The sequence below is a fragment of the Orcinus orca genome, chromosome X (assembly GCF_937001465.1).
Source record: "Orcinus orca chromosome X, mOrcOrc1.1, whole genome shotgun sequence".
NCBI classification, from domain to species: Eukaryota; Metazoa; Chordata; class Mammalia; order Artiodactyla; family Delphinidae; genus Orcinus; species Orcinus orca.
The window spans coordinates 116,937,927-116,962,222 of record NC_064580.1 but is presented as its reverse complement, the minus strand read 5'-3'; the positions used below and the strand labels follow the sequence as shown (position 1 = coordinate 116,962,222).

At 41.5% G+C, this 24,296-nt stretch overlaps 2 protein-coding genes across 3 annotated transcripts in view; both read right to left on the bottom strand.

Moving 5' to 3' along the window:
- LOC101282253 (small integral membrane protein 10-like protein 2A) overlaps nucleotides 1–24,296 on the bottom strand; it is a 144,232-nt gene that overhangs the window by 27,394 nt on the left and 92,542 nt on the right. The window lies entirely within an intron of this gene.
- ZNF449 (zinc finger protein 449) lies at nucleotides 1,799–22,837 on the bottom strand. Of its 2 annotated transcripts, none has more exons than XM_004286692.3 (5): nucleotides 22,680–22,837; nucleotides 19,214–19,663; nucleotides 17,330–17,534; nucleotides 4,920–5,033; nucleotides 1,799–4,727 (listed from the first exon to the last, which is right to left on the bottom strand). In XM_004286692.3, exons 2-5 carry the CDS (start codon nucleotides 19,565–19,567, stop codon nucleotides 3,841–3,843), a joined length of 1,560 nt encoding a protein of 519 aa, XP_004286740.1. In that variant the 5' UTR covers nucleotides 19,568–19,663; nucleotides 22,680–22,837; the 3' UTR covers nucleotides 1,799–3,840. The 2 variants fall into 2 exon arrangements, with proteins under 2 accessions (XP_004286740.1, XP_033274015.1); XM_033418124.2 differs by lacking the exon at nucleotides 22,680–22,837 and adding an exon at nucleotides 21,079–21,625.

Below are 24,296 nucleotides of genomic sequence, written 5' to 3'. Positions count from 1 at the left end.
TTTGTGCCTTACAGATAGAATCCTGATTCTCTAGGGTTTTTAGGACACTTAGCAAATTCTGTCAAATATGTGTCTTTTTAAAAAACCTAAATGAACTTTAAATGTAGAAATAGAGTGAACCTCATTTTCCGATCACAGGGCAGGAGAACCAAAAATTAAGAGGAAAATAGCAATATTGTACAGTTCTTGGGTCAAAGAGGAATTATAATGAAAACTGTGATAATAAATAATTTTGAAGTCATCAATAATAACATTGTGACGGTTAATTTTATTGCCAACTTGACTGGGCTAAAGGATTCCCAGATAGCTGGTAAAACATTATTTCTGGGCATGTCTGTGAGAGTGTTTTCAGAAGAGATGTGCATTCATTCCGTGACTGAGTAAAGAGTTCCGCCCTCACCGATGTGGGTGGGCATCACCCAATCTGTTGAGAGCCTGAATAGAACAAAAAGGCAGAGGAAGGGCGAATTCCCTCGCTCTCTTCTTCAGCTGGGATGTCCACCCTTTCCTGCCCTTGAACATTGGAGCTCCTGGTTCTCTGGCTTTTATTTATTTTTTAAATTTTTATTGGAGTATAGTTGCTTTACAATGTTGTGTTAGTTTCTGCTGTACAGCAAAGTGAATCAGCTATACATATACATATATCCCCTCTTTTTTGGATTTCCTTCCCATTTTGGTCACCACAGAGCACTGAGTAGAGTTCCCTGTGCTATACAGTAGGTTCTCATTAGTTATCTATCTCTGGCTTTTAGACTCAGGGACCTACACCTGCAGCTCTCCCCCCATCCCCCATTCTCAGGCTTTTGGACTTGGACTGGGAGTTAAACCATTGGCTCCCCTGGTTCTTACATCTTCAGACCTGGACTGAATTACACCACCAGCTTTCCTGGTCCCCCAGCTTGCAGACGTCAGATTATGGGATGTATCAATCTTCATAACTGTATGAGTGAAGTTCTATAATAAATCGAATTTTATATATATATAAATACATACACATATGTATATGTGTATATATATAAATACACACACATATGTATATGTATGTGTGTGTATATATATATATATATATATATATATATATCCATCTACCCATCCTACCTGTTTCTCTGGAGAATCCTGGCTAATAGAAGCATTATATATAAAAAGTATGGAATGTGACTAAAGACATATTTAGAGGAAAATCCATAGCCTTAAATGCTTTTATCATTAAACAACAAATACTTAAGATACGATATGCTGGATATTTATTGAAAGTGTACACTGTGTGAGGCCTGAAAAACATATATTTCATTTAATCTTCATAGTACTTATGAGGTGGGTACCGCGTTTTGCTATTCGTAATACTTAGGAGGTACGTACTATATTTTGCCCTTATCTTTTTGAAATGCTCAGAAGTATAATTAGGCACATCCACACAATGTTTTAACTATGATATGTTTCCAAGGACTATTTCACATAATTCTTGATTCAATGCCACAAATATTTATTAGTGCTTATTATATACAAGACACTATGACAAAGAAATGAATAATAGATGTTCTCTACCCTGTAAAATCCAGTCATGTGTGTTTATGATATAGATGATACAGCTCATATTATGATTGCAACTAACACTACTAGCTAAATTGATTGTATTAAATGCTAAAACTGGTACATAAACCCAGCACCATGGTTGCAGGGAGTAAAGTGATTCCAACTGAGGTTGGGGGCAGGAGTCCATCGTGGTGCTTGTTGCCACTGCTCAGGGAAGCATCTCTAAGTTGTTCAAACAATTAGTTAATGTGATTGAAGCAGGAAGGGCACATACATTTCCACTTTATTAAAATATTGCATAGATACAGAGCAGTTGGGCACATCCATTCTAAGGCACTGTCCTGGTTTGAATGCAATTCCACAAGAGAGAAAAGAGAAGCCATTACATTCGGTATTATTCACCTCTACATTCAGACTCCTCCCATGTTCCATGTTTATTGCTACTGGGATCTCAATTTTAACCCCAAACTTATAGCAGCATCATACTGGGACCTAGATGACAAAAATGAAAGACACATCCTGGCTCTAGCACTTGATATGATTTGGCACTTAACTACAAACTCTCTTGCATTGCTCTCCATTTGTTTCCCAACTCTTGTTTAACTAAAGATATTATAAACTCTTTATGAATTAATTTCTTTACTAGTTTTCATTAAGCCTAGAACAGGACTAGTTAGGCACATAGTAGATACCCCCAAAATGCTTCTATTAAATATCACTTCCAAGAACTTCAATGGAATAGAAAAAAATATACTTTCTGTAATTCTAGTTTAAGGAAAGGATGACTGGTATCCTCATAAAGGGGAAATACTTGAATGTCCTATTTCTTGTATTTTACAAGGAACTAGGCTGAATGAATATTTTCATGTATTAACAGCTTTAACTGACAAAGAGAGTTCTTCCCTTGCTACAGGAACTTGAGTCATTACCACTATTATATGAGAACATTTATATAAGTAGCAATGTGTGTGTGTGAGATTATAAGTAAAATTCAAAGAGGCTGTGAATCACTGAGCAACGTATAAATATCTGAATTAGTGACCTTCACCTCCTTAAATAATGTGTGTGTGTGTTACATAAAAAACATATAAGTTTAAAGAGTTTTTCATAACACCCTTGAGACAACTGGAGATAACTAGGCTTGAGAACAATCAGACTATACAGATAGCTATAGAAATATCTGTTAAAGGCAGTGTGTTCCAAAGCATATTTGCAGAATACTAGCTTTGTGGGTCATTACTGGGTATACATGAAAAAGGGTTCTGGGCTCAAACAGGATTGTAAAACACTGAGCCAAAAGAGGTGCTTTTTCCGCCTTTACCAGAGGACCTCTCAGAATTCTTATATGCTGATGTGCGCTGTGAATCTACAAAGCAGAAACAGCAGGAAGTGATTCCCAAACTTATTTGTAGACTATCTTGTATAACTAGGTGTTCTATGACACACACTTAGGGAGACACTGAATTAAAGGATGGGTAAAATTTAAAAGCACTGAGAGATACATAGCTGGATAGCAAAGGAGAGTGAAAAGCAATGGACACTGGTTCCTCAGTCAACCTAAATTAAATTAGATTCCACTTGTATAGCTTCAACTGTCAAATGGGTTCTTCCACAAAGAGCTGACTTATTCCGGGAACAAAATAAATCATCAAATCAATACTCAGCTCTAAGCCGCATCACCCCAGGCTGCAACTAAGCAGACTAGCCACCTTTGCAAAATTCAAAAGTAAAGATTAAAATTCTAATTTCCTCAAAAATAAAATTTTCAATGGAAAGAACCCAGTTCATACCAGGCAAATGAAATCGTCTTCATCCATGTGTTCCTAACACATTTTCATTATTTCATAAAATACACTGTCTCCTTTCTTGCCACTTGGGACACATATAAAGCTTTAAACTAATATAATCACCTTTAATAATGACAGCAGAATAATTATAGTGTTGCTATAATAGATATGTCAGATAAATATGATTATCCATTATGTTGACCCTACCCTGAAAAGGATTGCCATTATTTTTACGCTTACATCTATGATACGGTTGGCTTGGTTCACAAAATTTTTCAATGTAATAAAAAAGTAAGAGTTGTAGAGACAGAATAAATCAAATCTAGGAAAACTGCAAGAGTAGATAGATACTCTAGAATTCATATGACTTGGAAGATGGGTTTTTAAAGTAGAAAAAAAAAGGTGTTCTTATAAGCTCAAACAAAAAAATTCTTCCAAGACAAACAGGATGCTGCAGGTTTAAGATTTCGTTTTTTGAGTTACTGTCAATCTCTGTAGGACTTGTTTCCTTTAACAATCCTTAAAGAAGACCTCTAAAGTGAGTGACTTGGTGCATAATAAGGCCTGCTCTCTGTCTGAAGCTTTTAGAACAATGACTACACTTGTATGGCTTCTCCCCTGTATGAATTCTTAAATGAATAACAAGGCTTGGTCTCTGTCTAAAGCTTTTCCCACAGTAATTACATTTAAATGGTCTCTCTTCAGTGTGAGTTCTCTGGTGCAAAGTAAGAGCTGTCAGCCTACTAAAACTTTTCCCACAATTATGACATCTATGAGGTTTCTCACCTGAATGAGTTTTCAGATGTCTTTTAAGACTTGATCCATGACAAAAGCTTTTCCCACACTCAAGGCATTTATATGTTTCTTCTTCAGAGTGGGTTCTCTGGTGCCCTATAAGGTGTGACCGCCGAGTGAATCGCTTTTTACACACCGTGCATTCATAGGGTCTCTCCCCCGTATGAAGTCGTTGGTGTCTGTAAAGGTCTGAACTACGAAGGAATCTTTTTCCACATTCAGGGCACTTATGAGGTTCCTCTCCTGAATGAATTCTCTGGTGCCCTGTAAGCTGTGACTTCCGAGCAAAACATTTCCCACACTGAGAACATCGGTGAGGTTTGTCTCCTGGACCCTTTTTCTTATGGGGTCTAGCGTTGAGGGGTTCTTCCAAGTTGGAGCTCTCAGGTTTCTCTCCTGCTGAGGGGTTCTGATGCTCTACAAGTTTTGTTAAATCTCTCTGTAAATCCTCTGGGGGGGTTTCCCATTGATTTTCTAACTGTACATAGTCTTTTTGCAAAATGGGGCCATGAAGAGCATTCCCCTCTAAAGTAACAATAAATGGATACATATTCTCCATTTTTTTCTGTTTTTCTGAAGTAGCTTCTTCATTTTCTATCCCGATCTCAAAACCTGAGAGAAGAAACAGAATGCAGATGTCACTGTGTCCCACATTGAAAAGAACATGAAGGAAAATGAGTTATATTAAACCACTGGTAGAAATAGAGACATTCTTAAGTACAATAGAATCCAAAACTCTTTACCTTGTTCAAAGTTGATTTTTTTCTTTTCTTTCTTCTGTGTTATCAACGAATGATTACTTACCTAACTTGGAATCGAGTAATTGCTTAATTTCTTTGGAATCTTGTAGTTCCTTCACCCATGCCTCTTCTCTATGCTCCAATGGAAAGCTCACGTCGAGTTTTGGTATTGGATATCCTGGCCAGAAGAAAGATGAGAAGCATAATAGTTTAGGTCACCAAAGATTTTTCCAGAGTTGAGGCTGATATCTTGGACATATGGCCCTTAATATCTACGTCCTCCTCAACTACTATTATGTCATCTGGAATCTCTTGCAAGAGTCTTATTTTTCTTTAAGACAAGAACAAAACAAGGCTATTCTCTTCTAACCTATGGAAAGGGAGTAAATCAATTCTGTGCAGAAATCAATACAATAAACTGCTACCGTATCTATTTTGATAATAGATTTATTTAGGTTAGAGCCAAACTATGAAGTAAATCTTCATAAAGTTTTGGCACATTAAAACTGAGAAATGCTGATATTGAGTACTACGTAAAGAGAGAGAGGTAAAGCCAGAAGTTATACAACTGCTTACTGGAATAATTTCAGTTGAGATTTTCAAATTATAATGGAAACGGACTGGGTTAGCAACCAGAAAAGCAGTCTTTATGCTTGTTTCAGCTGAAGACTAGAAGTGGATCCTCTTAAAATTAACCCAAGTAACCATCAAAGGGTGTTTCTCACTGTCAAGCTAAGGACAACCAGAGAAGTTTCTACATTCAGTGCTCTGCTGTGTCCTACCACCCTCTCCTCACTGAGGAGAGCCACTCTGACTCCCATCCTCTCTCCACACCCCTTCCTCGCCTTCCTCTGCTCTGGCCAAGTTAACCGGTCCGCCATCAAGTTTGGGTTGCAAGTGGCTCATCTGAGATCAAAATGCAGCATGATGTTTAAATATTAGCATCATTAAAATAATATCAGCAAGTTAATTTGATGAAACTTTAAAATTTAAAACATATCAAAACGGAGGAAGTGGACTAAAATACCTTATTTTATATTTTCATGGAAAAAAGGACCTTTTAAGATTAAGAAGCAAAAATGCGTTGCAAATAAAATTCTGTTTAAATTCACTATATTGTTTTTGTTTGGGTTTCAAAGCTAAGAATAGGATGAGAGGGTAATGAGACCGAGGTCAAATAAAAATGGAGGTCATAGATCAAAGGAAAGCTGCAATTACATAAAAATAGGAGCAAACTGAAACTTGAAATAAGCAGAGAGAGTAGCAAAGGCCTAGGTGTGAAACACTAATTTATAATCTAAATGCAGGGAGGGAGACAGACTTCCAACACGATACCATGAGGAGCTTTGCAGACCTATTTCCTAGTGAAACTGGTGAAAATTACTAAAAATAACAAAGAAACGTTCAAAGTCTAGAAAATTAGGAAACATCTATTGGATTGGCCAAAAAGTTCGTTCGGGTTTTTCCATAAGATGTTCTAGAAGAACCTGAACAAACTTCTTGGCCAGCCCAATATTTTTAAAAATCTGCTAAAATTTACAGAGAACAGCAAGAGTCTTACGTATTTAAACCAAAACTGTTCTCTTTGGTCCCTCTCCCAGCTCCACTACAGATTGGCATAGCCAAGAGCCTGGGGCACTCTTTCCCCCAGCTCCCATTCAGAGGGATATCTTCCTGGGAGGGGCAGGACCCCAGCATTTGTCACCCTACCCTTAGCTATCTACAGTTGAGTCTAAATTCCAGGCCACTGTGGCTGAGAGGTGAGGGCTCCTTTCATCTACCCAGTCTCCACTGGTGGGATAGAGGATCTATCTACCTTGGGTGTAGTATTGCTGAGAATACTAGGGCCCTGATTGCCCTTGCAAGGCAGTTGTGGTTTTGTAAGACAACTGTGATTATAAGGCAGTGGTTTCTTGCCTGGAAAGGCAAGTCAAGGAGACCTGAGGCTCAGACTTAGTGCTCAGCTCCTAAAGTGGCAATGTGACTCAGAGATAAGCACATTACTGTCCCCACCTCCAGCTCCAGAGCAATGCATCTGAGATTTGGCCTGAGAGGACAAGCAGGCCTTAAAAGAGGTAGCTCCTAGGGCTTCCCTGGTGGCGCAGTGGTTGAGAGTCTGCCTGCCGAGGCAGGGGACACGGGTTCGTGCCCTGGTCCGGGAAGATCCCACATGCCGCGGAGCGGCTGGGCCCGTGAGCCATGGCCACTGAGCCTGTGCATCCAGAGCTTGTGCTCTGCAACGGGAGAGGCCACAACAGTGAGAGGCCCGTGTACCGTAAAAAAAAAAAAAAAAAAAAGAGGTAGCTCCTAAAGTCTTCTCAAAGAAACTGACTTCATTTCCAAGAGAGAGAGGAGACGTTCAAGCCTAAGGATACTCTCAAAAAGAGTGGAGGCTGTAATGAAAGGCAATTGGAAAGAGTGATAGATTTATTGCATATACACACTAAACTGTAGGCTGACTAGTTTGCAGAAGAGAACTGGGGAAAGAGACAGCTGGGAGGAGCCCTCCTGGGATCAGAACAAATCTCAAAAACTGACCTCAGGAACTAGCCCATCTAAGGTGTCTGAATTTGATTGAATTAGTCTACAGAGCAATTTATGCTCCAGGGCATTGTTGAATGCAACAGAGCAATTAGCTGGTAATTAATAGCTGGGGCTGGTCATGGCAAGAGACAGCCAAAGAAAGCCCTGCAAAAACTACTGTCATTCCAGGGTGACTATGCGCACACCCAAGGCTGTGCTCCATGAGGGCAATATCAAATGCTTAATATTGCAGGGTGAACTAGAGTTCACTAAAATAATCCAGCCACTCACCAAACAAATAAACAAACTCTGGAGAGTGGGAAGAAGGACACACAGTTGCTACAGAATGTAATCTAAAATGTCCAGTTTCCAACAAAAAACAAGACATGTATGTGAACAGGAAAGTATGACCCCTACACTGGAAAAAAAAAAAAAAAGCAGGCAGCAGAATCTGCCTATGAAATTGACTAGATATCTAATTTAACAGACTTCAAAGTAGCCATTATGAATGTGTTTCAAGGACTAAAGGAAACCATGATTAAAGAAGTACAGTAAATTATGATGGCATTACATCACATCAAATAGAGAATATTGATAAACAGGGACTTCCCTGGTGGCGCAGTAGTTAAGAATCCGCCTGCTAATGCAGGGGACACGGGTTCAAGCCCTGGTCCAGGAAGATCCCACATGCTGTGGAGCAACTAAGCCCGTACGCCACAACTACTGAGCCTGTGCTCTAGAGCCCGTGAGCCACAACTACTGAGCCTGCGTGCCACAACTACTGAAGCCTGAGCGCCTAGAGCCCGTGCTCCACAACAAGAGAAGCCAGTGCAATGAGAAGCCTGCACACCGCAACAAAGAGTAGGCCCTGCTCGCTACAACTAGAGAAAGCCCGTGCACAGCAATGAAGACCCAACGCAGCCCAAAGATAAATAAATAATTAAATTTAAAAAATATTGATAAATAGAAATTATTTAAAAAATAATTGAAATCGAGTCCCCCTAAAACTGAGTTCCTCTGCTGAGTTTATGATTAACCCCTCTATCCAAAATTTTATTCCCTTTCTTGTCTGGCACCTGTTCCCCTCAGGATTGAGGAGTATCAACGCAAAGGGGGGATTGAAACCAAGCAGGACTCTCTGTGTCCTCCATTTCTTGTTTGTAGAAAAAGGCTTTAGCCTCCTAGGCCTTCCCTGACTTCCAAAGAGCAAATTCAAGCAGTTACTAATTAGGGAAGTGAGGGAGTGCAGAAACAAAGGAAAAGCAGTCAAGAAACAATAGTTCAGTAAACAGAGTCCTAGTTCCTCCTCAAGGGAGGGAGATATACGTGTGTGTGTGTGTGTGTGTGTGTGTGTGTGTGTGTATAAAATAATCTGATACATATCTTTGAGTTGTTCTGCAGGAGCTAAGGTTCCCCATCCAGGTGGAGGATGGTAACTACCTTCTGAGACCCCAGACTGGTCAGAAACTTGATGACTGAGATTCCTGAAACATCACTCTGCTACCTCACTATCAACCAATCAGAAGAAAGTCATGCACCCTGCAGCCCTCACTCCAAATGCTGCCTTTAAAAACTCTTCCCTGAAACCCATCAGGGAGTTCAGGTCTTTTAGGTATGAGCCATCTGTTCTCCTTGCTTGGCCCTGCAATAAACCTTTCCTTGCTCCAAACTCCGACATTTCTGTTTGTTTGGCCTCACTGTGTGCCAGGCACAAAAACTTGGGTCTGACAACAGAATCAAGTGGTAATTCTGGAGTTGAAAAGTACAATGACTGAAATGAAAATTTCACTACAGTGGCTCAAGAGTACATCTGAACTGTCAGAAGAATTGCTGAACTCGAAGACATATCAATAGAGGTTATGCTATGAAAAGAACAGAGGCAGAAAAGAATGAAGAAACATGAATGGAGTCTCAGAGAAAAGTGGGGCACCATTAAGTGCACCAACAGATATATAATGAGAGAACCAGAAGGAGAGGAGTGAGAGAAAGGAGCCGAAAAAATATTTGAAGAAATAATGGCCCCAAACTCCCCAAATGTATTTAAAAATATCAATATACACACCTAGGAAGCTCAATAAATTCCATGTACAATAAATACAAAGAGATCTACAAACAGACATATCAGAGTAAAAATCCTAAAAGCCAAATAAGAAGAAAAAACCTTGAAAGACAGCAAATGAAAAATGACTTGCCACTTACAAGGGAACCCTAGCAAGATTAAAAGCTGAGTTCTCATCAGAAACAACAGAGGCCAGAAGACAGTGGGATAATATATTCAAAGTGTTCAAAGAAAAATAAAAACTGTCAACCAAGAATCTTATATCCAGAAATACTATCTTTCAAAAATGAATATGAAATAACATTTCTGATAAACAAAAACTGATGAGAATTCATTGGTAGCAGACTTGCCTAACATGAAACACTAAAGGAAGTTCCTTAGTCTGAAAGCAAGTGATCCCAAACAGTACCTGAATCTACATGGAAAAACAAAGGGCACAAGTAAGGGTAATTATTTAATTATAAAAGATAGTACAAATACAAATTTCTGTTTCTTGTCTTAAAAGATTTTAAAAGTAATCATGTAAAACAGTATGTATGTAGTATATTGTTGGGCAAATAACATATAGAAATGTATTCTATTTGCCAATAACAGCACAAATGAAGTGGGTAGGAGAAAGCTGTACTGGGCTAAAGAAATGACTTCTAACTGAAGTTAGAACTTGAATCCACAGGAAAAATGAAGAAAATCAGAAATGATAAATAATGTTAATATAACAAAAGCTATAACATATACTTGTTTTCCTTTCTTCTCCCAGCTCCTTTAAAAGTCTTAAAATTATATAAAGTAATAACTATAACAAGATATTGTTGAGTTTGTAACATTTTTGATATAATATGTATGACAGTAACACCCCAAAAGGGGAAAAAGGGAATAGAGTTACATAGGAGAAATATTTCTATGGCTCACTGACATTGTTAGTATAAATCCGAAGCTGATTATGATAAGTTAAGATGTACATAATAAATCCTAGAGTAATCACTAAGGAAATAGCTTTAAAAATAGTGAAAATTCATTAAAGTACATAAATTTTACATTGAAAATATTTACTTAGTGTCAAAGAAAGCAGTAAGTGAGGGATAGAAGAGCAAAACAGATATGAGACACATACAAAAACAAAAAGTGAAATAGCAGATATAAATCCAACCATATCAAAAAAAAAATAAGATTAAATGGTATGAATTAAACAACTTGATCAAAAGGCAGAGATTGTCAGACTGGATTTTTAAAAATCCAACTATATGCTGTCTAAGGAGACACATTTCAGATTCAAAGATACAAATAGATTGAATGGAAAAAAATGGAAAAAGATATATCATGCAAGTAGTAACCACAAGACAGCTAGAATGACTATATTAATATACAAAATAGACATTAAAACAAAAAAGTTATTAGAGATAAATAGAATCATTTTATAATGATAAAAGAATCAATCCATCAGGAAGATGTAACAATTATAACCATACGTGCACTTAATAACAGAATACCAAAATACATGAAGGAAAAATGGACAGAAATAGTAAAAGAAATAGGCAATTGAATAGTAATAGTTGGAGACTTCAATATCTCCTTGCACTATTGGATAGGAAATTTAGGCAGATGATCAACAACAGAAGACTTAAAAATTACCATAAACCAACTAAACATCACAGACATTTATAGAACACTCCAACCAACAACAGCAGAATATACATGCTTCTCAAGTGCACAGAGAAAATTCTACAGGACAGTTGAGATACTATACCGTAAAACAAGTGTTCAAAAATGTTAAAGGGGACTTCTTTGGTGGCGCAGTGGTTAAGAATCCGCCTGCCAGTGCAGGGGACACGGGTTCAAGCCCTGGTCTGGGAAGCCCGCACATGCTGCGGAGCAACTAAGCCCGTGTGCCACAACTACTGAGCCTGCGCTCTAGAGCCTGCGTGCCACCACTACTGAAGCCCACGTGCCACAACTACTGAAGCCCATGCACCTAGAGCCCGTGCTCCACAACAAGAGAAATCACCGCAATAAGTCCGCACACCACAATGAAGAGTTGCCCCCGCTCGCCACAACTAGAGAAAGGCCGCGCGCAGCGAAGAAGACCCAATGCAGCCCCAAGATAAAAATAAATAAATGAATAAAAATTTATAAAAAATGTTAAAGGATCACAATTACAAAGTATATTCTCCCACCAAAATGGAATGAAATTATAAATAAATAACAGAAAGGAAACTGGGAACTTCACAAATATTTCAAAATTGAACAACATACTCCTAAGTAACCAATCAGTCAAAGAAGAAATCAAAAGGGAAACTAGAAGTATTTTGAGGTAAATGGAAACGAAATGAAAATGAAAACTTAGGACTGTAAAACCAGTGCTTAGAGGGAAATTTATAGCTATGAATGCCTATATTAGAAAGGAAGAAAAATCTCAATAACCTAACTTTGCACCTTACACCATCTCTGGATACAGAGAACATGTGCTCATACTTGAGCTTCTTCTTGGATGAACTTCTTAATTATCTACCAACCTCGCCCCCCACTCACCTTGTCGTCCTACATCCTACATAACATTCAGATCCTTGTGCCTCTGGTGCACTCAGCCTCCACTTCCTGGACTCTCAGAGCCCTGCTCCTGACACTATAACCAATTTGCATTTCCCAACCTATGCTCATGACCCATGTCAGCGGAGGCTACTGACCATTCCTTGACCCATCTTCCACCCTTCTGACGTTAGTTCCTGTCCTCTACTCTTACACACTCCATAGTATACCATCACAGATGCTGAATGAATTGGACGCTTATTGAAAAGGTTTTCACAGATATCAGCCCTCCTTCTATCTGCTAACATGGTGATAACAGTTATGACTTTTATACAGCAAAGATCAAACACTTTGATGATACAGAATAAGTGAAGGCAAGGAGAATTTGGCACTCTCATATGCTGTGGTGGGAGAATAAATTGGTACAACAATTTTGGAGGACAATTTGACAATATCTATTAAAGTTTTAAATACCCATTAACCAATCAACCCCACTTCTAGAAATTTAGCCTATTGACACCTGCATATACACAAGGATGCTCACTGTATATTTTATAGCTTGGCTCCAGGGCTTTGAATCAATGTTGAATGGCAGTCAGAAAGCAGGCTCTAATTTCTACTTCTGTCAGGGGGCTCTTCTCTTCATCCTCAATGCAGACTAGTCTGTGTAGCTGCTATTACCATTGGATGAGTGGTTTTACAGCAACAGAAGAAACATCAATTGCTATTCAGTTGGTATAAAATAAGAGGGTCCTACAAATAGAAACCAAAGTCTATTACCTTAAATTTAACCATTGCTTCTGTCTTTTAGACTATAGTCTAGAACCTTAGACCTTAGTTTCCAAGTGATGATAATGTGTTGTCCAGGATGTTAAACTCACCTCATGGTTATAGCCAAGAGACTCATCATGGGTATATTTTATTTGACCTAATTAACTGAAGAAATTTACTCAAGAAAAATTGACTGCAGAAAAAGAAAAAAAAGATACAAGGATATAATGCACAGCACAGGGAATATAGCCAATATTTTATAATAACTTTAAATGGAGTATAGTCTATAAAAATACTGAATCACTATGTTGTACACCTGAAACTAACACAATATTGTAAATCAACTACACTTCAATTTAAAAACTACTTTCTGACGTAAAAAAACTGAAGTATAAAGTAAAAGGCTAGTAGGGACAGGGAAGCATAGGTGCATACTTGTTTTAAAATATAGCTCCAAATTCTTTGATATTTTTCCCTTCAAGTGGTGGAGTTTAATTTTCTTCCCCTTAAATGTGGGTTGGATTTAGTGACTTTCTTCTAGTGAATAGAATATGGTAGAAGTGATGGTGTGTGACTAGTTCATCAAAAACATTGTGGCATCCTCCTTGCTTTCTCTTGATTCGTTTGCTCTGGGGGAAATCTGCTGCTGTGTTGTGAGGACACTCAGGCAGCCTATGGAGAAGATTGCTTAGCAGGGAACTGAGGTCTCCTGCCAGCCCCTGCTGACATCTTGACAGCAACTACATGAGCAGCTCTGAGCCAGAAACACCCTGTCAACCACTCCCAAATTCCTGACTCTCAGAAACTGTGAAGTGATAAGTGCTTTTTCTTTTAAGCTACTAAATTTTGGGGGGTAATTTGTTATTCAGCAAAAGCTATCTAATACAAAGAGGGAAAAAGCAACTTGAGGTTAACAAAGAAGGTACTTGATTGATGAATGTTTCCCCCATCCCAGGCTCAGGGAATGACTTCATTAAGCCCCATTATCAAACATTGTGTCATAAAGTCTCCACTGTACCAAGAAATATCATTACTATTGTTAGGGCTGGATATTAGCTAATGATACATCATTTAGTATAAAGAAATTTAAGTTACAAGACTCTTTTGTTGCTCTGCGGACAGCATTTTTTGCCCTACTTTTTACTTTAAATTTTCATCTCTCATATCCTGCAACACCAAAAAGATGTGACCTTTGACATTTTGTATACAATTTCCTAGTGTAAGCTCATGCGGTTAAATTAAAAAAACCTGAGGCTTTGGCAAATGAAAATTGTTCCAAATTTGGTGTACTAATTTTGAACTCCAGACTTTCAAAGATAAGCATGGTATACTTTATATTTTTAGGACCAGCACATCTTTTCTTTCTTATTGCAGACATTCTAATATTTTTGCCTATCTCTAACATCTGGCGTGTCTGGCTTGAATTCAAATAAGGGATTTTTTTTAAATAAGGGATTTTTTAAAGCTTATGTATTTCTTAGATCTCTTTATATTTTCTACTTAAGTTCTTTTCCCTCTTTCTCTCTTATTCTCTCTTCCCACCCCCCTCTGTATTCACATTAAATGAATATCATTAGGTGAATATATGTGTGTATATACATATATTTTTTTCCATTTTCTATATACCCAACAACTTAATGTTTTGCTAACAGGGAATACATTCCAAACTTTAATATAAAATCAACTGACCTCTTCCATTACTTTGAAATTTCTTCTATTCTGCCAGCATCCTGTGCTTGTCACTCACTCAGCCTACAATATGATGTGCTTCATGTAATATACCGAAGATGTTTTCATTTAAAAAAAAACCAGTAAAAGTATAAGCAACCTTTAAATTATAGAACAATAAGTCTTGCATCATTTTGCAAAGCATAATATATCACTTTAACAGTGATGAAAAAGGGGTAGTTTCCTCTCCTCCAAATTGGTATATTTTACTTGTTTAATTCATTCTCTCTCTTCCTTGTTGAACACACTGGACATTCCCGTGCTTTAAAGAGTAAAGTATTACAATCAAGAGCAACATTGCTGTTCTGCATCATCTGTGATCTTTGTACCTGGGACTGTTGCTAAGAGGAGCAAATTAACATGGGGAATGAGAGTGCATGTGCAAAAACATTTATCATTAAATATTTCTAGCTAAGTTTCACTACTTGTTGCTGGCATACATACAAAATTACAGATTTTTTAGAACTTTTAAACAGACTATAGACTATAGGTAATGTAAAGATTGGAACGTAAATGACAATATTATATAGTTCTGCTTTGACCATAATATACATACATATGTAGTTGTCGGTTTTTCTTTTTTGTCACCTTTATTTTAAAATATCTAGAGACCCACAAACACCTCAAACTCTACATGGTCAACATGGTCAAATCTAAACTCACATTGACCCACCAAATCTGATCCTCTCTTCTGTTCTCTGTGTCAGTGAATAATATTATCAATCTTCCCAGTTCATTGGCCAGAATCCTGGATACCATCCTTAACCTCTTTTTCTTCTTCATCCAACACCCAGTCAATCACCAAGTCCCATAATTTCTATTTCTTACTTATCTTTCAAATTGGTCTTTTTCTCTCTACCACCACCGACACAATCTTAGACCAGAAAATCATGCTCTCTAAGGTGGATGATTGCAGGATAGCTGTTTCCAGTCTTCCCTCTATTATTGTAGCCAGAGTGACCTTCTAAATGCAAATCTGTGTATATCCCTGCCTTACTTAAGAACATCCAGTGGTTCCCCACTGTCCTGGTAATAAAGCATATCTTCTCAACAAGGCTGACAAAGTTCTTCAAGATCCAGGACCCTGCTTCTCTCTCCAGCCTCTTCAGTGCAACTCTGGCTCCTCTGCTTCTCCTCAAACTGCAGCAGGAAGTCTTCAAATATGCCATGCTCTCTAGCCCTCTGAGCCTTTGCATAGGCTGCCCATTCTGTCCAAAGCCCTCTCCCCTCCCCACTTCCACCACTCAGCAGGCTTACTGCAATTCATCTTGTAGGTGTCTACCCAGATCCCCCTTCCTCAGGGATGCCTTCCCTCTCTGCCAAAAAGCTGGTTAGGTGGCAATCCTATGAGCTCCCATAGCATCCTACTCCCTCCAATACATCATTTTACAGTCCTATTTTCATATCTGAATCATCCATAGGAGCTGAAGCTCCAAGGTGCCTGGGACTGATTTTCTGTCTTGTGTACTAGAGACCCCAGGGTAGCAACCCACTGAATGAGGAAAATATTTGCAAATCATATACCTGATAAAGGATGGATATCCAGCATATATAGAGAACTCTAAAATTCAACAACACCAAAAAAAAAAAATCAAAAATGTGCAAAGGACCTGATTAGACATTCTCCAAGGAAGATTTACAAATGGTCAATAAGCACATGAAAAGATGCTCAACATCACTAATCATTTGGAAAATGCAAATCAAAACTACAGTGAGATACCACCTCACACCCATTAGGAATGCTACTATCAAAAAAAAAACAGGTGTTGGTGAAGATGTGGAGAAACTGGAAACCTTGTGCACAGTTGGTGGGAACATAAAATGGTACAGTCTCTGTGGAAAACAGAATGGAAGTACCTCAAAAAATTAATTAAAACTAGAAATGCCGTATGATCCAGCAATTTCACTTCTGGTTATATACCCAAAAGAAGTAAAAGCAGGGTCTCAAACAGATATTTTTACATCCATGTTCACAGAAGCATTATTCACAATAGCTAAGATGTAGAAGCAACCCAAGTATACGTTTATGGAAAATGGATAAGCTAAATGTGATATATACATACAAAGGATTATTATTCAGCCATTAAAAGGATGGAAATTCTGAACCCTGAGGACATTATGCCAAGTGAAATAAGCCAGAAAGGTGAATGGTGGTTGCCGGGGGTGGGGGGCGGTGGTGGAATGTAAAAATGGGGAGTTATTGTTTAAATGGGTCTAGAGTTTCAGTTTTACAAGATGAAAATAGTTATGGAGATGGATATTGGTAATGGCTCCACAAAATTATAAATGTATTCAATGCCACTGAACTGTACACATAAAAATGGTTAAGGTGGCAAACCTTAGGTCGTGGGTATTTTACCACAATAAAAAAAATTGAAAAGAGAAAAATAGGCTTCCTGAGCAGGGTCATTAGCTTAAGGGGTTTTCAATCCCATTCGATTGAAGGTGCTTTGTGCCCAGCTATCCCCAGAGAGATATTTCCTCCTTCTGCTCTTTTTTTATTTTTTGATTTTTTTGATGTGGACCATTTTTAAAGTCTTTACTGAATTTGTTACAATGTTGCTTCTGTTTTATGTTTTGGTTTTTTTGTCCACGGGGCCGGTGGGATCTTAGCTCCCTGACCAGGGATCGAACCCACACTCCCTGCATTTGGATCTTACCTCCCTGACCAGGGATCAAACCCACACTCCCTGCATTTGGAAGGCAAAGTCTTAACCACTGGACCGCCAGGGAAGTCCCTCCTCCTTCTACTCTTGATCAGAGTGGCCTGTTTCCATCAGGTTATCGGTATTCTAAGCAACCTCAACCCTGGAGAGCTCTTGAGCTCTCAAAATGGAAACCAAAGAAAGGAAATAAAACCCTTGCCTTACCAGGGTCCAGAAAGGGCTGGCCTTCCCCAGCAGCACCGAAGCTCAGCTCCTGCGGCCCTGCCTGTGGGATCCACGCCTCTGCCACTGGGACCTCCGGGGCAGGTCCCATTACTTGGAGTGGGGGTGACTCCAGGTGGATGTTTGGCGGTATGTGTGCCATTCCCACTGGTGCCAGTTCTTCCAAGAGCATTTCCTGTCTATCGAGCTGGGGGAAATGCCAGAACCGTCACTGAAGTCCAGACCAGCCCTGCCCAGTAGCAATATAATGCAAGCCACCCATGTCCTTTTAAATGTACCAGCAGCCATATGAAACAAAAAATGAAATAGGTAAAGTTGATCTTAATAACACACAGTATTTAACCCCAAAATATCTAAAATATCATATTCAGAATGTAATCAATATAAACAATTGTTACGAGATATTACACCGACTTTTGTTTCATACTAAGTTTTTGGAATGTGCTGTGCATGTTATACTTACAGCACATCACGATTTGGACTAGCCACATTGCAAGTGCCCCAGAGCCACCCCTGGCTAGTGGCTGTTCTGGGTGGTGCGCGACTAGACCATACAAAGTAAGCTAAACCGAGAAGATGGAGAAAGGAAGGGAAACCATAAATTCATTCTATCCTAGGGGGACAGGGACCCTTGGATGACTCCAAGGAGAGTTGACCCCATCAACACACCAGGCAGAAGTGTCCCTAATGCCCACCAACAAACACTTTCTTCTCCCAAAGATTCTGTCCGTGCTCAGCTATGGCTTTCACTGGATGGTTCTGAACAGAGGCCAGCGCCACCGCCCCCATGGGGCATTTTGCCTATGATGGCAGGTGGTGGCTATCAGAATGTAACGAGCCAGAGGTGGGAGTCTATGTACTCGGCTGGCCAAAATGTTCGTTCGGGTTTTGCTGTAACGTCTTATGGAAAAACCAGAACAAACTCTTTGGCCAACCCAATAACTCACAGGGCAGAATTGTTCCACCTCCCAAACAATTTAGGAATGTTCCCTCAAACATTCATGTACGTAAAAAGAACCTTTCAAGGACCTCACCCTGTTGGTCATATAAACACAAAATATTTTTGCATATTTTAGCATGACTTGAATGCTCTAGGAAAGCATTACTTTGGAAATCAAATGAAGACTATACTACTTATTGTTTGGACTGACCAAGAGTTGTTTGCCACTTTGAGAAATCATATGACCAACAGCAACACCGCTCACAGTGTTTGAGCTGTATCACATCAGTCAGAAGTTCTGCCTGTCGCCTTCCCAATGTATCTGTGCATAGATTCAAGCAAATGACAACCTCCTGAAGTTTTGGTGCAGTCAAGCCCAAATATGTGCACGCTCACATGCTTATTAATTCATAAGAAATCACATTCCTTTTCCTTTATATTCCTTCTAGACTCTACTTGACTCAGGGTTGGCAAAATTTTCTTGTAAAGAGACAGACAGTAAATATTGTAGGCTTTGTGGGTAGTATTGGTCTGTTGCCTCTTCTTTTTTTTTAAACCACTCTTCAAAAAGGTAATAACCATTACTAGCTCATGGGTTGTATAAAAACAGGCTTTGTCCAATATTTGGCCCATAGAGCACTTATTATATTGATTTTTTTTTCTAATTCGGTGTATATATGGAGGTTATATTATCTATAAATTTCATTTTAGCACAGTAAAGGGGACATTACCAAGTATCTGTTATAGAAGTGGAGTTGGGTTTAATAGTTGAGAATCACTGAAACATATGCCAATTCCAGCAGAAGGAAAAAATGGAAAGCCCTGCAGAGAAATCCTGAGGCACCAGACAGAACGTCTGATCCGGTCCCAGCTGCCTCTGCTACTTCTTTTGGTCTAATTCCCAAGATCCCAACCTCTTTTCTCACCTGCTGCTCTGGTATCTCAAGTTCTCTCTGTAAGTCTTCTATCAGTGACACAACTCTTTCTCTGTTCTCCGGGCAATGTTCCCTCACCCAGGTCTCTATCTCTGTGGGCAGAATCGTTAGGAATTGCTCCAACACCAGCAGCTCCAAGATTTGCTCCTTAGAACGCATCTTTGGCTTCAGCCATTGACAGCAGAGCTCCCAGAGTTTGTTGAAAGCTTCATGAGGCCCAGATGCTTCTTTGTACTGGAACTGCCGGAAGCGCTGGCGGAAGACCTCACAGTCGGTATCATACTCTTGAAACACCGAGCCCTGATTCAAGGAGGCCTGGATTGCACAACCCAGGGCCACAGCCATCGCCAACTTCCAGCACTGTACAATTTATCTGGGTCCCGAAGCGGCAGATTCCAATTTCTTTCTTTGTGTTATCCTCCGGGCAGAGCCACCTACAAGCTGAGGACGGGACAAAATGAGGAAGGAGAAACAGCAGTGGTTACCAGAGGGCAGACTAACCTCCCTTAACTTGCTTACTTTTCTCCAAAGCCCTAAAGAAGCAGATCATAATCTTTTGGGGGGTTTTGAGAATCTGATGAAAGTCATGGACAATTTCTAGAAAGATACACTACACAGCAAATTCAATTTCAAAAAGTTTACAAAATCTTCAAGACCATCCACGGATTCTCTAGAACTGTGCTATCCAATATGGTATTCGATAGTCCCGTGTGGGTCGGGGGAGAGATAAATTAGGAGTTTGGGATTAACAGATACACACTACTATATATAAAATAAGTAGACAACAAGGACCTACTGTACAGCACAGGGAACTATACTCAATATCTTATAATAACCTATAATGGAAAAAGAATCTGAAAAAGAACATATATATATACACACACACACACACATATATGTACATATTGGGTTGGCCAAAAAGTTCGTTTGGTTAGTGAATACGTTGTTCCATAAGGTTTCTCGTGAAAATGAAAAATGTGTCCTTTATTTTCACTTAAAACCGAACAAACTTTTTGGCTGACCCAATACATATATATCTGAACCACTTTGCTGTATATCTGAAACTAATACAACATTGTAAATTAACTACACCTCAGTAAAAATAAAATAGTCCCATGTGGAAGTTTAAATTAATTAAAACTAAAAATTCAATTTCTCATTCATACTAGCCACATTTCAAGTGCTCAAGAGACATCTTTGTGTGGTACATATATACAATGGAATATTACTCAGCTATAAAAAAGGATGAAATAATGCCATTTGCAGCAACATTGATGGACCTAGAGGTTGTCATACTTAGTGAAGTAAGTCAGACAAAGACAAATATATGATATCGCTTATATGTGGAATCTAAAAAAAGGCTACAAATGAACTTATGGACAAAACAGAAATACAGTTACAGATGTAGAAAATAAACTTATGGTTACCGGGGGGTAAGGGGTGGGGGAGGGATAAACTGGAAGATTGGGATTGACACATACACACTACTATATATAAAATAGATAACTAATAAGGACCTACTGTATAGCACAGAGGACTCCACTCAGTACTCTGTAATGGTCTATGTGGGAAAAGAATCTAAAGAAAGAGTGGATATACGTATATGTATAACAGATTCACTTTGCTGTACACATGAAACTAACACAACATGGTTAATCGACTATACCCCAATAAAAATTTTAAAAAAGAGACATCTTTGCAGAAAGTTCTATTGGACAGCTCTGCTCTAGAATTCCATGGACCCAGTGAACCCCTACAGATTTAGTGGCCTTTAAACCCAGTCCCAGCCTAATTTCAAATGTCTTGTGTTTCTGAATATAGCTAGGCCACAGAAGAAATGGAGGAGCAATACTTACAATGGTGAAGAACCATGAAAGTCCATCTACCTTTGAGTAACCCTTAGTCACCTTCAACCATGGGCATCTTGGCTAGGGCCATGCCTTGCAAAGACAGCAAACCACCAATCAGTCCCTAATTCCTCTCCACTGGAGGTTATGCATAGTTCAGGCAACATCACCGTGACCCTCATCCTGAAACAGCATTCTAAGTGACTTTCTCATGAGCAAAACACATGGCAACAGGGCAGGCCAGCAGGAATCAGTTCTACATTAATAACCAAGAACATCTGTCACATTCATCACGCCTTGTGCCAGCTACTGTTCTAAGCCTCCCACACGCATCGGTTCATTTAGCCCTCACCCAACGTTAGGAGGTGGGCTCTAGTACTGTGCCCTGAATACAGATGAGGGGACTGAGGTGAACCTGAGGAGGACGGAATAACTTTGTCCCAAGTCACACAGTAAACGTCAGAGGGAAGTGGGGAGGAGGTTGGAATCTACAGACTCCCGCACTGCTCACGTCCCAAACATCCACATATTCTCTGAGTGCAGCCTCTGAGGTCACAGAGGCCGTCACGTACATGTCCCCACAGGTCTCAGCACCGGTGCCCACTCCCCCCACCGCCTCGTGTGCTGTGGCTGCACTCTGTCTGCATTTGCCAGGACGCCTCATGTACCTGTCCTCTTCCTTGGGGTGGTGGGACAAGGAAAAATATGCTCATGATCTCACCCAGTCATGCCAGATGGGCACTGCCCCCATAGCACCGTTATCTTGATGGCAGCCTGGGCTTCAGCGGCAGACCCATCTCGTGATAACATGCTAGCTCTGAGTCCCTGACGCCCAGGGCTTCTGTCGCTAACACGAGATAATCACGGCATCTCTTTCATAGAAGTTCCTGAGGCGGATCCCAGCGCAGGGAAAGGAACAGCAGTGTGCCTGGCACAGAGGAAGCGCTCAGGAAAGCTCATTTCCTAGGAAGCTTCTATTTCCTCCCACCCCACCCCGCCAAGGCACCTAACCGTCGCTGGAGGGCATCCAGGGACCGTGCTGGTTTGGGCTATGGACCCGCCTTGAATGCGCTCCAGCCTCACAGCTGGGCAGCCCTCCGCGGACGGTCCCCAACCTTCCACCACGCCGACCAGGGACTTGACCCTCCGCCTTTCTCCCCGTCGGCCCTTCCGGATGAAAACTTCACTCCACCCCGGGGCTGATGGCTTCTCCTCAAAGCCTCCTGAATGAAGCCGGCCCACAGGGCCCGTGGATGAAGAAGGGTGTAAAGAGAGGGCACTCGGGGAAAGGATAGGGGGACAAGCCTAAAAACCGGCTTAAAATCGGGGGGCCGCGGCGCGCCCCGAGCGTGCTCCCCGGGGAGGATGTCCCGCCGCCCGGAGGGGCGCTCCCCGCCCAGGAGAAGCCCGGGAAGGCCCGGCCGGGTCGCAGGGAGCGGCGGCGGGGATCCGGGCCGGACAGGGGCCCGCCGCCCGTCGCTCCTTCCCGTGCCCGCACCCGGACCGGGGCTGGAAGCGGCCGGTTAGCGCAGCCCGAGCGGGAAGGGAGCCCCGCTCCCCGCGCCCGCGCCCCAGGGACGGCCACGCCCTCTGACCGCTCCGGGACTCACCGCCTCAGCGCCCACGGCTCTCCCAGGCTCACCGGGGGGAGCTGCCCAGGGCGCAGGCGCGCGGCCAGGCTGCGGACTACAACCCCCGGCAGGCTACACGCCACTCGCCTAAAGATCTCGGCCCCTAAGGATGCTGACGCGCGAGAGGCTGGGAGTTTCCTTGGTCTCCCCTCGGCCTGAGGCCGCTTTTGGAAGCGATCCCATTTCCGGTCTTAAGCGACTCTAGATTCCCGGGGACTGGGTGGGGCGTGCTCCAGTTCTAGATCCTAGTGAGGGCTCCTCTCCCGTCAGCCCTAGAGTAACCGGAGCGACTGGGGACATCCTTAAATCTGTTATGACTGTATCAGTGATTCTCAAACCTCTCTTTTTAGGAAGAATTTTTTTGCGAGAATCTTAAAAATTCAGATTTCTGCGCTCTACCCCGACACCCATACTCATTGGATCTCGCATGAACTCGAGAATTTGCATTTCAATAAACTTTTCTGGGGATAATGACTGATCTTCCGCTCCCGGGTCACAGTGGCCTAGCTACCTTTGTATTTTCTTCTCGTAAAGAACCGAGCTTCGACGAAACTACCCCGTGCATTCCTCTCTGCTTTCGGCCGCCACCAGAGGGCTCTTGGGTCTTTAGGTTAGCCCATATGGCCCCTCCTCTTGTCTTCCAATTGGTCGTCCGCAGGTCCCGCCCCTGGAGTCAAATTTTCCCTTCTGGGTGGTCAGCCGTGAGTTGTGGCCAGGCCAGAGGCGATGATGTCATTCTGGAGATGTAGTCCTCACATTCGTCCCGAGCTAGTTTGTGAGTGTGTGTGTCTCTGGACGCCAAAGTTTAGTGTTGGTCCAAGACAGAGAAGAAAGAGCTGCCTGCGATTGTGCCTCCCAGAGGCTCTGGTGGAAGCGAGACCTGGGGCAGGCGCCCCGCTGTCGCGAGCCTACAGAGGCCAAGGCACTTGAATCTGCTCCGCCTGGGCTGGAGTTGGGCTCATGGACTGGGTGGCCCCAGGGGTACGCCGACTCCTGCGGATTCCGTGTATTGTTGGCTGAGGCGCCAGGCGCCTTCGCCAGCTGTCGCAGCTGGTTTCTGGACCAAGATGGTCTGCGTTTGACCCCAACTCCCAGGAGCAAAAAGTAGTCCTCATTGTGATAGCAGAGTAGTTTCTGCGCCTGGAGCCATGCGAGGCCCAGCTTGGAAGCGTGTCATCTGCGCTTCTATGTGTTCTGCCGCTGGTCCCCCAGAAACCCTCAGGCGGCTTCTGGAGCTTTGCCACGGCTGGGTGGCTTTGGCTTGAGATGCGCACCATGAAGCAGGTCCTGGCGCTGCTGGTGTTGGAGCAGCTGCCGACTATCCTGTCCCAGGAGATCCACAACAGCGTGCAGAAGCTGCACCCGCACAGCTTGCCAAGAAGCTGTGAGTCTTTTAAAATACATGCAGACAGAGGTTGCGAGACGGAGGGGAGGGAATAGGTGAGTGAGTGCGACAGAGATGTTTTGTGTGCGGTTTGGTGGCCGCGACTGGGACATCACGGTGTCGTACTTCCCCACCCGGAGTCTCTTGATTGCCCTGAGTAGACCTACACGGGCAAGTGACTTTGTAGTTTAGTCTGGAACTTCCATCCTCCA